General features: G+C 45.3%; 2 protein-coding genes across 3 annotated transcripts in view; both read left to right on the plus strand.

The window, feature by feature from the left end:
* LOC106808543 (SH3 domain-binding protein 5-like) overlaps window positions 1-7,082 on the plus strand; it is a 15,057-nt gene extending 7,975 nt beyond the window's left edge. Inside the window, exons 3-9 of one of the 2 annotated variants that reach the window (XR_001393787.1) lie at window positions 2,018-2,146; window positions 2,921-3,088; window positions 3,500-3,630; window positions 3,960-4,089; window positions 4,456-4,624; window positions 5,002-6,714; window positions 6,781-7,082. Coding sequence is in view for 1 of the 2 variants with exons in the window: in XM_014811304.1 (XP_014666790.1) it covers window positions 2,018-2,146; window positions 2,921-3,088; window positions 3,500-3,630; window positions 3,960-4,089; window positions 4,456-4,624; window positions 5,002-5,570 (1,296 nt within the window). In the remaining variant the exon portion in view is untranslated. Of the gene's footprint in view, window positions 1-2,017; window positions 2,147-2,920; window positions 3,089-3,499; window positions 3,631-3,959; window positions 4,090-4,455; window positions 4,625-5,001 lie in introns of both variants that reach the window. The other variant, XM_014811304.1, reaches the window with a different exon arrangement.
* Window positions 7,083-13,529: 6,447 nt separating this feature from the next.
* On the plus strand, window positions 13,530-17,408 carry LOC106808521. The gene is made up of 6 exons (XM_014811278.1): window positions 13,530-13,535; window positions 14,109-14,217; window positions 14,761-14,918; window positions 15,493-15,621; window positions 16,270-16,387; window positions 17,179-17,408. Exons 1-6 carry the CDS (start codon window positions 13,530-13,532, stop codon window positions 17,406-17,408), a joined length of 750 nt encoding a protein of 249 aa, XP_014666764.1.
* Window positions 17,409-18,010: the final 602 nt, after the last annotated feature.

Genomic DNA, 18,010 nt, shown 5'->3' on the forward strand with positions numbered 1-18,010 from the left:
CTCCGCCGGTAGCTGACTTCCAATTTATCACCAGCGCCTACAACCACCAGAAGGCCTATGGTGAAATGTGAGGCGTAAACAGCACACACACACGCGACGCAGGGCCGCCGCCGCCCTAAGACGACGAGACACAGGCACGCACGCCACAGGCTGTAAACGCGAGCGAAGAATCCTAATAAATTCCAAGAAGGCTAGCATGCATGCTGCTGTCACGAGGCAGGCGTGGGCGCCACCAAGTAGCCATACCGAAGCAACGCAATCAATGAAAGCATATCACCAAAGCTAACATACACACCACGGCATGAGGAGGGGCGTTACGGCATTGCCGATCTCTCGACGCACCCCCGAACGAGAGCGTGACACTCTAACAGGTCAAATCGTAAATCGCTATTCGGCAAATCTTCAACAACTGCATACGGCGGTTACGTAAGCCCTGGCGAACATGTGCCGAACATTTTGCTCAAAAAACATTATCGGTAGCAATGTTCACATGAAATGTTGCGGCAAGTGCGGGAAAAATGCCGCCGAAAAACATTTGTTTTTTTTCCCATGACCAGCGAACAATGTTTCTGAAGATCGGAAATGTTTGATAATCGGTCGAACATTGTTCGTGAATTTCGTCAGTGCGCTGAAGTCGAACAATTTCTAGGAACATTGAAAGTAAGTAACCAATAGGCAGCCAACGAATATGTGGTCATATGATTTTTGTGGCCCAATCATGGCGCCGATCACGTACTCTTTACAACACAGCTATCAAGATGCGCACGGAGTTGTTCTGCTGCAGAATGTTCGGCAATGTGCGGCTCAGCCAGTTGTTCACAGAAATCCGCACACTTGCCAGACCAAAAAACATTGTTTCAGAAATGTTCGACGGGAATATTCAGAATGTTGTGGGAGCAAAACGTCGCTTAGAAACCAAATATACAGATGCTCTCTTAACTGCGCGACTGGAGACAAAATGACAAAACAACAATACCCGTCCTTGGTGTTAAGCGACCAGCGAGCATTTGCAGACGACACAGTGTGTCCTCCGTAACCGTGGTGCATACCTGAGCTGAATAACGTAGAGATAACACCGTCATAATTAACATATCAAGCCATCAGAAATACTCTGGCATTCGAGCGAGCCTGCCCGGTAAATCACTTACTCCGTCCTGACACGTCGTAAAAACTAGTCAGTGATGACTGCTGTATGAATGACTTGCATCGCTAATCTTATTCAAAGTTACAGTGGTAGCTGATGCGGGACATGGCCCATCAATGTCAGTGTTGACGTTATTTGTGTCAGGTGTTAGGTTTAATTGGTGCATTAACATTGTGTTTGCATATGACAAAGCTGCAGCATATCAGGGGTGAATAGTGACAAATTCTGTCATTATTAAAAGGTTTAACACTGTCAGTGTCACACATGTTCATTCTGAATGATTACTCCAAGGTTAAACCCAGTACATACGTAGCAACAGGAGTGAATTAAAACAATTTTGTTTTTAGTTAGGCCAAAACAAAATATAGGTGTGGTTACCGTTTCCCGACCGACCCTATTTATTCCCAGCGACCCTAAACATTTTAATTGTCAATTTTCTTAAAAAAAAGAAAAGAATATGAATTGGACAAACCTACGCACATCCTTCGGACATGGTTCGTAAATAAAATATTTCAAGAAAATAAAATGTTTTCCTTGACTACCTACCCTATTTTTTTCGGCATGTAACGGTAACCACACATATATTTTGTTTTTAGTTACTCGTAGTAGCACCAAGAGTTAATAACAGCTTATAACATACTTGCATTCAGTGACTCCCATCATCCCATGTACCTGATCACCCTACAATTTAGCTCTACCGGTGTAACCCCTTTGGAGCGAAGGGACAGCATGCCACGGGAGCGAAGGGGCTACACAGATAGAGCTACCTCCAATTTAACCAGCGAGCTAACTGCATCTGTTACCGAGAGCCCGTGAGTCTGGCTGGCATCTATATATATATATCTATAAGTTCTGTATTTGTATCGTCTGCAGGCAGCGAATTCTGTCTTCAGAACCACCTTGTCCGAGTCCAGCCAGCAGTTGAAACAGCTAGCGAAGAAACTGGGCAAGAGTGTGGAGAAAGCTCGACCCTACTACGAAGCCAGAGATGTCGCCTTCAAGGTGCGCGCTACCTATACACACACACACACGCTAAACTATTAACTCGTTCCTAATAACGCGTCGTTTCCTGCTTGTAGTCGCCCAAGGTCAGTGTGCCAAGGTGCTGGGGACCCGTCGTCAGAAAAAAAATTAGTCTTGAGGCCATCTTTAAAAAATTATATGTTTGCTGTCCTCCGACCGACCCACGAAAATAGCCGCGACCCAAAATTTTTTTTTTACATTTTGGGTTCCTATTTTTTTTTTTTTTTTACATTCCTCATAGTTAAGACTGAAACACAAAGCATGTGTGGCAAACATGAGGACAGACTTAAAATAACTATTATGCCTCACACAAAAAAAAGACCTACCTACCTACCCACTAAAAAAATCATGGGTCGGGGGACAGCAAACATAGAATTTTTTAAGGATGGCCTGACATTAGTTTTAACATTAACCTATTCTCGTAAATCGCACCTCTACACACTGTGTGTAAGAAGCTCGTGACTGTACCCTGTTTCTGTCAATGGTCGACGAGGAAAAGGTTGTGTTAACGCTCACGTTAAGATTAAGTTATGTTTCCGACCCCGGGTCCCCGGTTACTACACGGTCTGTACGCAAAGATAGCATTGTAACATGATATTAGTGGGTAAAGATATTGGGTGAAGTGGGTTTCTACCTACCTTCCCTACATATCTGTCACTGGTCAGTCTATTACAAACCAACAAAACTATCGTCGGTCCGGTGCGCGACCGCTCGAACGTTCTCTTGTTTCACTCTTCGTCTGTTCGTGTGCAGGCTCACCGGGAGGCGCAGAAGGCGGCGATACAGTTCCAGCGAGCGAACAGCGAACACCAGGCGGCGAAAGAAACGATCTACCTCGCAGAACAACGTCTGCTGAACATGAACGACAAGCGAGTGTTCGACTCCGCATGGCAGGAGATGATCAACCACGCTACGATGAAGGTGAGGAGGTGGTGGTGGTGGTTGTTGTTGTTGTTGTTGTTGTTGTTGTTGTTGTTGTTGTTGTTGTTGTTGTTGTTGTTGTTGTTGCTGCTGCTGCTGCTGCTGCTGCTGGTGGTGGTGGTGGCGGTGCTGCTACTGTTCCTGCTGTGCTGTGTGTTGCAGCAGCAGCAGTGGCGGCAGAGTTGGTAGTAACATGATGTTATTTGTGGTAGTGTTTTGTGATGACAAGGGTGACCATCATAGATGGTCACTATTAATGTTGGCAGCAGCGACGGTAACATTAACGATGTTGGTTTCGGAACAGTAACAGGAGTAGTAACGCGAGTAGTTAAGGAGACTACGCAAAGCCTGTGAGGTAGAGGTGGTAGCATCCATAGAACAAACTCAATAAAATTGTTTACAACCTTACAGCTAAACGAGGCGGAGTCGGCAAAGCTGAAGAACGAAAGCGATCATCAGGAGAAATCCGCACAGTTCGTGACGGCCGAGCAGCGCCTCTACAAGCTAGAGAAGGAGCTACGCAGTGCCATCAACAAATCCAGGTATGTGCTGTTTAGGAGAGAGAGAGCCGTGGCGTTGACGGATAGCTCGTTTATCTGCCCATCGGTCCTTGAGTTTGTGATAGCACGAGCGATGGCACTCTTTCCAAGTACAAAACCCTTTCGTCAGTCGATGCGCATGTTTAAGACATTGAGCATCCATAATAGAGCCAGAGCGATTTTAATTTTCGCGAGATTTCTTTGAGGAACCGGTACCGGTTCATGCATCTGCCCACATGTTTCTTCCTCGAATGTTACTATATTGTTGTAACTCTCGGCGTTTTCCCGACTATCGTATTAATCTGCGAGTCTCGCGCGTCCACGCTTTTCAGGAATTACTTCGAGCGGAAAGACAAGTTTCAAGCATTTCTGCAAGATAAGAAGCGAAGCATAGAGGGGCTACAGCGAACAGTGCAGACGACGAAGAGACAATATGCAGACGCGCTTAATAACCTTGAACAGGTAATGATGACCTTGAGATTGGAAGTTAACTATGCCGGGAGTAATTACCGCTTCAAAGTTCTCTTCTCACGCAAGCTTATCTCGTTACACATCAAGCGAGTCTGCTTGGGATGTTCTATTGTTGTGTCACGTGTGCAGATAGTATGGAGGAATGTTCATGTGTGTGAACAGTATAGAGCCATGTTATATTTATAGATCATCTTCAATTCTTTGTGCCTAATCGAGTCATAACTCGCTCTGTGGTGCAGTTTGGCTCGCTCTCAATAAAAATAAAAATCTGTCTCATTGAAATGATCATGCATGCATCTAGTAGACATAGATATTGTGCTCGGGAACACAGTCTGACATTTCCTTCTAACTCTGTAGATCTCGGAAGAGATACACAGTCAGCGTCTGCAGGACAAACAGAGGGAGCCAGGGGTAGGAGCAGAGGAAGCCAAAGACAGGACGTCTCCTGTTCCCGATCTCGATAACCTGCGAGCAAAAGCTAGTCTCATGGAAGGGTCGACAGCATCGCTACCGGATGCAGAGTTAGGTAATGAGAACAGTGGAGCGGCGGAGTGGCCATTGTAACGGCTGCAAAGGAAACTTCGAAGCGTTGCTGGTTTCTCAGAGTTGCCTGAGAGTCGTTTAGAGGTGTGAGGGCGGCATTTAAGTGCTGGGGCTCTTGCGGGGATTTCTGAGGAAGTCTGTGTTTTTTGGTTGTTAAACGTACTGAATTTCACAAGCACAAAAAGGCACGTTTTCCCTTTTTTATTTCTTTTTTGAATTAAATACTATGGAGAAACAATTTGTTTAAATTTATCATGATCATTATTATTATTATTATTATTAGTAGCATTAGTCATTATTAGTATTATTTACTCGATGTTTCGTGTCATTTATTCTCATTCTCCTCTCCATCCATCACAGACGACATAACTGTGTCGAGTCTGCGCACGGACGCCAGTGACCGCGGCGCCCTCTCCGACTGCGATCTATCGGACGACGAAGCCGACCTCCGTCCGACTTCCGAGCGAGAAGGTGGCGCCACCGTCCCGCGATCGTCGTGCGCGCGGGTGGACGCGACAACTTGCTGTGATAGCGGTGTCGGCACGGACGCAGAGGGGGCGCCGCCGCCCGCCGAGACAAACACGCTACCGCGATGTCGCTCAGCGACGGCGATGAGCGGCGCGACGGCGGCGGCGGCGGTCGCTCGGACGAACACCGGCGAGACACGGGCGCGCCGGGTCACCGTCGGCGCCGCGGCGGCGCCACCTGTTTCGCGTGGCGCGAGGGAACAGATGCTGGCGAGCCTGCCGCTATTGGCCGGACTCAGCGAGCAGCTGAGCCGTGATTGGCCAATGGTGAGGAGGTGGAGCGGGGATGATGACAGCGGCGAGGCGAGGGGATTCGGCGTGAGGAGACAGCCGAGCGGCGCGTCGCTGAAGACGCAGAACCGTCGCCATGCCAACAAGCAACAACAGCAGCAGCAACAATAGCAACAATAAAACGTAGCCAGGGATGCAGCGAACACGAATCAGGGTCAGAGAAGTGTAGTACCAGCAGCAGCTAGCTGTACAGAGTGTTGCTGGTACTACTGCTGCCGCTGCTGCTAGGTCATTCCCTACCGCCAACCAACCAGTACCCGTGCAATCACGAAGCCACAACAGCGAAATCCGACGCCGATGATTATGTGCAATCGTTAAATAGCAAAGTTGAACATCTCAATATTGTGGAAATTGGCATGCGATTACAAGTGCATTTACAAGAGAATAGCCAAGTAAGGTTAATTGGTAATGCCCAGAATCATTTCACGATTACTCAAGGTGTGATAAAGACGGTGGTATCATCTGCCTTGACAAGTCAAACTAAATTTATTACGGCCCCAATCAGTCGATAGTTTTGGGTGAGCAGTGTTTGCCTTTGCTGACAATGGAGTTCTGCTAGTGTTGGCTGTCAAATACCGCGTTAAGAACGGCTAAATGCGACTCCAACTGATAAATAGCATTACTTCTTTAAAATCAAATTTGGCAGCAGGTAGACACGTGATTTGATTCGACCAATAGGGGCTCACTGTCCGCCATTAATCATTAAGCGCTGTCCTGCGCGCGCGCGCGCGTCTATTCATCCGAAAATAGAAGTAGAGAATAAATCGTTCTGTTCCATTTCCTCCTCGTCTTTCCAGTGCGTATCGTTGTGAGAGTCATGTTACCTGTTATATATATCGATCACAGCGTGGTGCTTTGTTTCAGTAGGGACCTTAGTGAAGATGCGTTTTAGTGCTCATCGAAAGTTTTCTCATTTTGTAACGGAACGCGACTCAATGCGTTGCCTTGAGTAAGAAATGCAGCGTCACTCACATGTATCTACTACACTCTGTCGTCCGTAGTCAGAAACAAAATTAGTCTAAAAAATTTAGTCTTTACATGAACTTTTTCTTGTATTGGATCTCTGTATAGAGACAATCGTAGCTTTACCGTGTTTATGTGACGATCTGCGAGAAAGTTAAATGTTAATACTAATGTTACAATCATTTTGTTTGACAACGGGTGCCCCTAGTAGTTGATACATTCGTGATGACATGTGTTGACAGATGGACATTCGTGATGACATGTGTTGACAGATGGACATTCGTGATGACATGTAGGTTGACTAGTGGACAGCGTGATGGTACAGTGTTGCAGGATGGACTTTTCGTGTGATAGACAGATTGTGCTAATGAGTGTTGACACACGCATCTTGTCGTCCACCCTGCTTCTATATCACCCGCCCGCTGAGTGGTCTAGTGGGCCTTCGTGCTTCTAATTCGTTCGATGTGACATATCGTTAAGGTGCAGGATTGTATAGTATTAGCTTTACGTTGTTTAAGTTATGGTATTGAGAGGAAGTGGTGAGTGAGTGGATGAGTGGCGTGCGGTTGGTGGTGAGTGGTGACGAGTTGTGGGTGAGCGAATGTGCGTGAATAAGGAAGAGAGAAGAACAAAATAGAAATAAAGAGAGAGAAAGAACAACATTCGCATTATCTCTGTTCTTGCGATGCTTCTAGGTGCCCATGCTAATTACAGATATATACGCTCGCTCGCTCGTTCATGTAACTTATGAATTTTACTTGTCTTCGCGTCAATAGTTTTTCTCGTCAAATGCATTCTGTTATGAATTGTATTTTTATTAGAATGTCGACGGACGTTGTCTATGATATTCTTCCAGTATTAATGAGGATCGCATGCATTACGTTATTCTATCGCCGGCTGATACTTTAGTTTATTATAGAGATAATTAGTAGGCAGTGTGTACCTCTGTAGTGTCGAGAGAGTATAATTCCGATTTGATCTTATAGAAAATTATCTCGTGAACCACGCGTCGCTATATTGTTTTCGCTATTGTGGCGGATCATTGTTTGCGTGACGTAAAGCCAACGCACTAAGCACACACAGCACAGCGCACACGCCAGTAGGGACCACGCACGCTAACGCGCACGCGAACGGTATTTCCTGCATTGTTATGTGTCTGTGTGACGATGACGGCTGTAGAATGTGCTGTTGACTGCTGCCGCGCTCGCACGAGCGGTCAATCAAACGAGGCAGGCACCGCCTTGAGCAGACGTGATTCTTATTGGCCTTACAACACGTCAGCCGCACACATCACACGCCGGCCGACACGCCTAAACCCGCAGCACCGCGCATGACGTCACGAACAACCAATCCACACACGCATTAATTATTAGTATATTAGATATACGACAAAGTCTATTGTAATATATATATATATATTCTACAAGTGGGCTACCGTGTTACGCGCCGTGTCGGCAGCAGCAGCAGCGCAGCGCGCGCGAGTCAGCGGATTGAGGTGAGCTCGAGGCGCCACACTGCCGCGGCAGGCTGTCATATTTCGGGTCTCATTGTTTGCGTGCGGGTTTGTCACGCTACACGGCCGATGCTATATAGTCCATTATCGTGCATCTCCATCTCTGCTAGTCTCTCTCTCTCTATTTATATATACTAGTGCGTGCTATTGTGCATGTGTGTGAGGGAGCGTTTGCGTGGAACTGACTGTCTTGCCTGTCATTATTCGTCGCTTATATTCATTAGTGTGCTTACATTTCTCTGTGCGTGAATGTGTGCGTGCGTTCTTATGTGCGTGAATGTGTGCGTGCGTTCTTATGTGCGCGAATGCGTGCGTGCGTACCTATGTGCGTGAGTGCGTGAGTGTGTGCGTGCGTGCGTGAGTGCGTGTGCGTGTGCGTGTGTGTATTGTATGTATCTATGGTCTGTGAGGTCTGATATCCGTATACAATAGTCCGCGTACAATAACCTACTTCCTCGCATCGCGCGCGATTCTATACTAACGCGCGATGATTATGTGCCACAAAGGATGCATTCTCTCTCAGGCAGGTCAGCATTTGTAAAGCATTCACTTTCGCGGAATTCACAAATTTAGTAAGATACAGTAGACATTTTCCACCCCGTTCTTTACCGAACACTACATCCTCTTCGAGTTGCAAAGCATGTTAGCAAGCTAGATTTTTGGCATTCTAAAAGTAGACATAGATGCATTTCATCGCTGTTGTTCTGTTTTGGTATTCGATCCAACATCTTCTGGATAATAGACTATGTCATATATAATAGATACAATATACAAAGTATATTATACAATAGACAATATATAATAGACCTATTACATAAATTACAGCTAGAATGTGTTACGATATCTCAAGGTATCAATACATGCATTGTAAACGTGCGTCCCTCTCCTAGCTGTATTAATATACTCATTGTGTCTCATCAAAACTAGGCATGAGCATGATTGCAAGCAAACAACCATCCGGAGCAGTGCGCATGAGAAGATAGCATAAATTAACTGTCTCCGGCGCTAACCGCAAGATTCCCTGCCATGCGGCGACGTCGCTTCGATCTGATCACACCGTAGATATAGAATATAGATCTATATTTTATATCTATGATCGTACCGTAGATATAGTATGTAGATCAATATTCTACCTCTATTATCGTACCGGGAAAAGGCCCATAGGAGGCTGCAATCAAGCCGGCATGGTGACGTCATCGCTGATACGCCGATCTCCGGATTACGGAAGACGCATTTATGTATCCTTCAAAGATTTACATTTCATTTCAGGGCCGTAATTAATTAACTATGTGGTACAGAGCGGCAGTTACTTCTGGAGTTTGAAGCGGTAACGCAAAACTGGCCACGGTCAACTGCTCAAGGCAGAGATAGCTAGCGCGTGGCTTTACGCTTCCAGGCAAAATTCCAGCAACCTTGATTATATAGGAAGGAATAAATTTCGTTTAGCTTCATACACTACTTCTATTAGAGCAATAAATTGTGCTACAGATATTTTATGATCTGCATGGCGTTGTTCTAGGATAGAGAACCTAGATTAACGCCAGATCATAAACATTTCTAGGTCAAAATTTATTGAGCTAAGCTTCTATACGCGACCCCAGCGCCGACCAACGGCAGAGAAAATGTACATAATTTAATTCGGCATTACGAGGATTCGTGGAAGGCTAGATCTTTAGAGACTCCCTCTTATTATATAAAGGAGGTGATGCGTTTTACATTTTTATAGAAGCCTTCTCCTGAGTTTGCCCTATGTTTTTTTAAATAAATACTTCCAACAAAATGCGATTTCCTTTAGCAGATAGAGGGCATGCGAAGAGACACATCTGATTTAAACATTTCTCTTACGTTTTGAGGAAGTATGGATGATTTGTTGCGTTTTGATTAATAGAGGGACGTATTGGCATCGACGTATTTCATATCAGATTACTCCTAGGTATGAGCTTTCTAGCGGTGTATAATTTCAAAAAATACATATATTTCGTTTAGCATTACTCACTACCATAGCACATAAATCACCATGTGCTCTGTCACTACTTCTCGTGACTTATCGTGACTCGTCACTACTTCTCGTGACTCGTCACTACTTCTCGGGATTTATGTGCCACTGATCTCTATAATATAATCAGATTATATTATAGAGATCAGTGTTATGTGCTCTGTCACTACTTCTCGTACGCGACGCCAACGCCGACTAACGGCAAAGAAAAATGCACATAAGTTTGCAGGAAATCGGGATGTAGAGATTTAGCTCCCCTTTATTATATAAGGGAGGTGGTGCGTTTCACATTTTTTTATAGAAACTTAATCTTGGGTATATCCTCTCTTTTGTAAATATTTACCTCCAATAAAATGTCATTTTCTTCAGCAAATAGTAGGTATACGCACATACACGTCTCATCATACAATCTAACAAACATTGAAGAAACATGAGGTTTGAAAGATTTGCCGCCTATAAGGATCCTAAGTCACTAAAGGATCGACATGTTTCACAACCCAATTATTCCTGGACATTTACCCACTACAATGTATAACCTCAACAGAATTGAATATGTGCGGGGCGGCGGCTAGCGTGGGAGGCAAAGGGGTCCGTCCTGCTCCTGGCGGGCAGGGGCGGATCCAGAGGGTTTGGGTGACCAGTTCCATAGTTCAGTAGTTCCATAGTAGTTCCATAGTAGTTCCATAGTAGTTCTATAGTAGTTCCATAGTAGTTCCATAGTTCCATAGTTCAGTTTCATCAGTTTCCATAGTTCTAGTCACAGCTAGGGGGGTCCGGAGGCATGCCCCTCGGGAATTTTTAAAAAATTAGGCTATATTGGTGCACTCTGGTGAATTTTGAAGGTCAATTCTGAAGATACCCAGCCTGTGACTGGTTTCTGGAAACCGGTGCAAACCGGTCTACATCCGCGCCTGGCGGGGTCCTTCCAAAGAGGAGAACTGCTCTTATTCTACTTCCCAGAACGCCAACCGCACGTGGCTCTGCACCAACAGGCAAAAGAAATTGGTTGAAAATGGGCCTGCAGTTTAGGAAGAGTTTGGCGAGCCACAAAAAAACATTCCGCTTATAGTATAGACGTATATATAATAGTATATGATATATAGTACACTATATATATATATAGTATATATATATATATATATGTATGTGTGTGTGGCGTGTCGCTGTGCGGTGTGCGTGGCCGTCTGCGTGACGTGTGCGTGTGCGTGTGCATGTGGTGGCGTGTGCATGATGCGAGTGTCTTGTAGCGGTGTGCGCGAAATAATATATATATATATATATCATATATGTATATCGCACCCGTGTTTGCTATATCCGCATATATGTGTATAGTTTATGGGTTCTTAGATATCTCGTACCTGGCTAGATACACCTGACACGAAATCACATGTCAGGGAATAATGCGCATGTGCTCACCGATCGTCCGTATAGTTGATGCCGGACGTTTGTCAATGGTAGACGTCTTCGTCGTTGTATATTATCTATAACTACTGCTGTATTATAACTGATATGATATACAGATTGATCATGGATTTTGGCTGTAGTCTTGGGTCCCGCACGCGATAGGCGCCGGATGTTTCAGATCAGGTAGTTGTTTATACTTGTTATTTCTCTTTTACTTCTCCTCCTCTGATGCTGCTGTTGCTGTTGTTGCTGTTGCTACTTGGCCTACTGGCTGGCTGTTATTGCTGCTGCTGCGGCTGCTGTTTCTGCTACTATTTACACTGCTGATCCTGATTGCAGCTGCTGCTGCTTTCTACTGTACTACGATGCTGACTGCTCCTACTGCTGCCTGCTTGGACCTGCTGGCTGCTGCTCTAGCCTGGCATATATATAAACGCATATAGACAAGATTTAAGACTTTAACTAAAGCGCTAAAACAAAACCGGGCTTATGTACAATACTAAGTCACGTAGCAAACTATGACATAATTCTACATGGTGATACAACCATTTTTGCAGAGGTGTCTTCCCATTTCGCCAGTTTCCCACTTCGCTCATTTGACAATTTCGACCATTAACCATGTTCGCCATTTTCCCATTTCGCCATTTTCCCACATATCGCAGTTTCCATTTCGCCAATATTTTATGTTGCTTTCACTCCCCTGCACGAAAATTGATGACCTGTCATTCTTATAAAAAGAGTCATTCCTAAGTGTTAGGCGTTAGGCGTGCAGCGTACATGATCCATATTTTTGATTACTATAACGATTTTCGCCTTCTTGTTCTGTCAAATAAATAGTTGACTCCATATCTAAAGATGCGTTTATAATTTATTCATTCCAGAGGCCTACTTTTAACCCACCTCGAAGCAAGGGGGTGGTCGGGGAGATAGGCAGCGAAATGCGGAATGGAAACTGGCCGAAACGAGAAACTGGCGAAATGGAAAACATGGCAAAGTCGGGAAAGCTGGCGACATCGAAATGGCGAAATGGGCAAATGGCGAAGTTGGAAATTTTAATGCAAGTGGAAATGGCGAAATGGGAATAAACACTTTGTAGAGCGGAACGCTTCCCCCATCCGCCACAAACCCAACACCCCACCTCCTCTACCCCATCCTGCTCGACCTCCACCCACACCCACCCCTCCGCCTCCACACATTCTCAACTCGCTTTACGATATGTTTGCATTGCAGATCCGCCCCTTCCGACGCTGCCCGATCGTTCGCAGCCCGTGTAGAAGCTAACATCCTAGATAAAAGCTATACGATACGAACGAGCGAGAGTACGACTACACGTATAACAGGGCGAAGATTCAGGTGCACGCCTCGCCGCACGAGAAATTCCACCTTTGCTTGACTACGACGTTAATCAAGTTTACATCATCAGTACGTTTTGCTGTTCGTCTCGTTTCCGGGGCCCGAAACTGTCATAAACAATTCCCCGCGCTTTCTTTTATGAACGTTATTTATTGGTCTTGTGATGGACTACGAACGTTGGTTTATGATTGATTATGCACTTGACTATTACTGAATTTCATCATTCGAAACGTGTCAGCTTTCGCTGTGCTAGTACCTAGTAGTTATTTTTCGTAGTTATCTTCGTCAGTGCTGACATAGAAATGAAATAATGTGCAAATAATGTGTTGAAACGAAAAACGCATCTGAATGCCATCTCTTCGACCGAATCTCAACGACACACACACACCGCACGCACGCACGCCCACCGCACACACACACACACACACACACACACGCACGCACGCACGCAACGCCCCGCTTGCGACACACACACACACAATATCACGCACGCACGCACGCACGCACCGCACGCCGCGCAACACACACACATACACGCACGCACGCACGCATCGCACGCGCGCCACAACACCAAATGCACGGCACGCACGCACGCACACACATACCACTTGCCACCCGCTCACGCCAATATACACCTGTCCACAAAACTAGCTACCTCTCCTATCAAATCAATCGCGTGCAGATATATTATAGTCACGTGTTTGACCCTTGCAGACGAACAACTGTTTCACGACTGGATCAGCAATAGCTCTTTCGGTGACATTTTCGGACACGACACTGGCAACGATCTCTGCACCCGTTTACAGCCATGCGAACTGTTCCGATTCGCGGCCCAAATACAATGACGGTGACATGTTTATTAGTATTAGAGCCACACGCACACGCACGCCGGACCCACGCACGCACGCCACGCCACAGAGCAGGAGAGCAGAGAGAGAGAGAGAGCAGAGAGAAGAGAGAGCCGAGAGAGAGAAGAGAAAGAAAGAAAAAGAAATATGCAGCGACCCCAGAGAGCAGACCGAAGAAGGACGGAAGAGCGTGAGTCAGGAAGCAGAGAGAGAGAAAGAAAAAGAGAGAGAAAAACAGACACGGAGACTGACAGGAGAGAGAGAGAAATAGAGAGAGAGAGAGAAGATAATAAGCAGAGGAAGAGAGAGAGAGAGACGAGAGAGAAAGAGAGAGCCGAAAATTAGAGAGAGAGAGACGAGAAAGAGTAGAGGAAGAGAGAAAAAAGAGAGAGAGAGAGAGAGAGAGCGCGGGAGAGACATTAAGGAAATTAAATATCACCAAGAAGGCTCTGTTATGTATTGCATGTACGTAGCGATAAGATTATCTCACTGACAACCCCCACTACAACCACTCAGCTGAAGCCCTGTTCAGCTTGTCCACACATGTCTTCTACATGTTGTTATTGTTGCAGACGTACATTGGTGACAAGGAGACGGTACGGGGCATTCCCGCTCTTCAGTGGCAGTCCACGCTCAAGCATGACGACGACTACAGTCTGAAGCTCGACTATTTCTTCTCGCGTATGTCTTCGATGCGCTTCTATCCGAAGTGTATAATATAGAGATCTCTGTATTATACACTCATGCTGCTATCACCCACTTGCGATCAAACTGCTTCTAGCAGACCCCACGAATGACGCGTTTGATACGGTGGCGCCACCAGATGGCCGGGATATCGTTTTGTTTTTTTATTACGTGGAATAATGAGGAATAAATGCGAAGAAATCACGCCATTGAGCACATCTTAACCATCTGTCTGTGATTACTCATCGCGACAGCCAATACGCGCGTTTGAAACAAAGTTGTTCATTATACACTGTCATCGCATATTAAATAATAAGAACCGGGATATTACGTATATATATAGTTATATTTTTAAGTTCTAATATGGATATATATATATATCATAACTAGTATCCTATCTTGAGATAAAGATGTACAGGTAAATGCGTGACTTACAGAGGATGCTTACACTTACACTTACACTTACACTTACACTTACACTTACACTTACACTTACACTCACACTTACACTTACACTTACACTCACACTTACACTTACAGAGGATGCTTACACTTACACGGGTCAACACGTCGTGCCGCTGCGTGCCGTCGTTAACGGCACCGTGAAGGACGGATCGACGGTCCGACAGATCACTCATGTCTACGATTTCACTGCCTTTGAGGAAATCTCTTATCCAGAACATACAGAGATATTTCAGGTAAGAATGGTAGCGATGAACTTGGACTCTTGGTTCACAAGAATGTGTCAAGATACCATCAGGGGTTAATAATGACAAATAACAATAACAAATTTGTCATTATATTAACCCCTGATACCATGTAGATTTATTTGCGTTTGTTTTTTACTAAGAATGGGGGTTGGCGGCACAGAGATTCCGCTATGTATCATTCGTGTAAAAACACCGTTCGACGGACGCGAAATATCAAATAGTATCCTCGTCTGCAACATGGTGACCGATGGTGCAATAATGTATTATTAAATATCCATTTTCTAAAAATTCAACATGGTATGTTGTCAATTACACCTATATGTTCTTCATTGTTTGAACCCCGTTTTTGAAACGTGATCCTTGGTTTATATTTACACATTTATATTACACATTATATATTCCTGATGCGCCTATTTTTCTACAATTTGATATATCCTGTATATTAAATGTTTTATTTCATGTTATACGTTATTTCATAAGATGAATATCCCGTTGCATGCGCTGATCGGTGGCGGCATCTCTCGGTAGGTAATCTAACCTCCGTGGATCTTTACTTGCGCAGATTCCCCGCGGAGTCTACTGCAGTGGTAAGATCAGTGAGAAGTCGGTTCCAGATATCCCCACGGCTTTCTCCATGATCATCGAACAGAGTGCGACTGTAGATGAAAAGCCGTACCTCGCCGCTTCAGGGGTTAGTTCATAGTCCCCCCCCCCCGAGGGGGAGATGAATAAATATTACTTTCTGCAATTATTACTTTACCTTCAACATTAAGTGTAATCGTGCTTGCCGTTTGGTGCTTACCATATCTACCACTACTGTAAGTATATGTACTTTGAGTGTAAATGTCTGTGCGTGTGAGTGTATGTGGGCGTGTGCGTGTGCGTGTGCGTGTGCGCGTGTTTGTGTGTGTGTGTGGGGTGTGTGTGTGTGCGTGCGTGCGTGCGTGCGTGCGTTCGTGCGTGTGTGTGTGTGTGTGTGCGTGCGTGTGCGTGCGCGTGTGCGTGCGCGTGTGCCTGTGTACGTGTGCCTGTGTACGTGTGCGTGTGCGTATGCGCGTGAGACGGCTAAAAACCTACAGGCGGGAGAGTATGAGATAGATCAGCGTACGCACTCAGAGGCCTGCCCTGTCCCTCCTTCCACACACCCACGTGAGTCACAGTAAACGCGTACATCGATGAGCTCTGCGCTCACGGGTGCACGGTAGTGATGAACTTGGAAACCTGATGTCAATTCACGAGGATGGGTCGCGATACCATGCAGATTTAGTTGCGTTTGATTTCACTAAGAGAATCGGTGATGGTCGTACTGAGATTCCGCTATAAATGGGTTGTATTACAGGAGGTGTACGACTATGATAATAAGCTGCTACGCATCACCACCTACGTGGAGAATGCACCAAACATCACCGTCCCAGCTAACAAGATTTTTGTCACACAGATCCACGACTACAACAGCGGTAAGTGCAACGCGTTGCAATGTTTAATGATAAATGAAGAATGTGTCTCTCTCGCGGTAGGATGAAGATTGCACTGGCATTGACTATTAGCCATTTTTGTGAGAATTTCTGGGTAGTTTATGAATGCGCGCCATGTTCTGCTTGCATCTATGACAAATATGACATACGCATATACGCTCTCCTATGGCACTATTTGTTATAGGATGATTCTTCCTATGACAAATATTGGCAAGCCAACTTCTTTCCGCTTTACAGCTGAAATTCACTGCTTGCGTTCATAATAGCGCTCCCAAACTCCTATGATGCGCACAACACATACAACAATATTTGTCATAGGAAGAATCTTCGTCTAGGAAGAGCGTATATATGCGTATGTCGTATTTGTCATAGATGCAAGCAGAACAGGCTGATATGTTCAGGCGATCCATGTTAGAGCGATAATAAGATGGACCGAATAAAACCAACAATGTTGTTGATGTTGTTGTTTTCGCTATTGTTGTTGTTGCTGTAGTTGTTGTTACTGTTGATGTTGTTGTTGCTGTATTTGTTGTGGTTGTTGTGGTTGTTGTTGTTCATGTTGTTGTTGTTGTTGTTGTTGTTGTTGTCGCTGTGGTTGTGGTTGGTTGTGTCTCTGTTGTTACTGTTGTTGCTGTTGTTTATGTAGATACTGCTGCTGCTGTTGTTGTTGCTACTGTTTCTGTTGCTGATTATTAATTAACATGTTGTTTGTAGGCCACCTGTTATTCAACTGAATTATCTTCTCTCACTCACGCACGCACGCGTGTGTGTAGGTGTGGCCTTCATTATCAACGACCTGCGTGGTAACTGCACCACGGTGGCCATAGCCGACGTCGCCACCGCATTCGAAGACATTTACAACGTCACAACTCTCGGCAACTTCAGTTTCAACGTGCTACACATGAAGGGTCCGATGGGAATATTCGAGTTTGACCAGGGCGAGACGTATTATAACGGGAAGGTTGGTGTTAATGCGCATGCGCTGCGAACCGCCCGCACGTAGCAGCAAACTGCATGCAGCGCCCCCCTTCGCACACTCAGGATACACGGTAGATTGAGCCTCAAACTGCATGCAGTGCCCCTTCCCACACTCAGTAGAATTGAGCCAGAGCGAGAGCGCCATCTGTCGTGGAGTTTGATTGAGCCTATGAGCGAGAGCGCCATCTGTCGTGGAGTTTGACGTAGCAGTAGTATTGTAAAATATCGTTCTTGTAAACTTGTGGTTGGTGCTAACGCGCATGCGCTGTGAACCCGAACGAATAAAGTAGCAGTAGCATCTTAAGATATCATTCTTGTGAACTTCGTGGCTCGCGCGTCTGTTAACTCATACGTTATATAATAGGACTTATTACTCTTAGACGTAAATCGTCTGCTCCGCGCTGACGTAGACGTGACAACTCACGTACACGCACTGTAGCTGTAGCCATGATGTGACCAGGTTATAGTTTATACTCTGTTTAGGCAGGATTGCGTTAATAGTCGTATCTACGGAAAACTGCTTAAAATGTACAATTTTATATCAGCGAATGTTTACTAATACTGTATTAATCTTCCCTGCCACACACACATACACAAACACACACACACACACACACACACACACAC

This window comes from Priapulus caudatus, unplaced genomic scaffold, assembly GCF_000485595.1.
Source record: "Priapulus caudatus unplaced genomic scaffold, Priapulus_caudatus-5.0.1 Scaffold284, whole genome shotgun sequence".
Taxonomy (NCBI): Eukaryota; Metazoa; Priapulida; class Priapulimorpha; order Priapulimorphida; family Priapulidae; genus Priapulus; species Priapulus caudatus.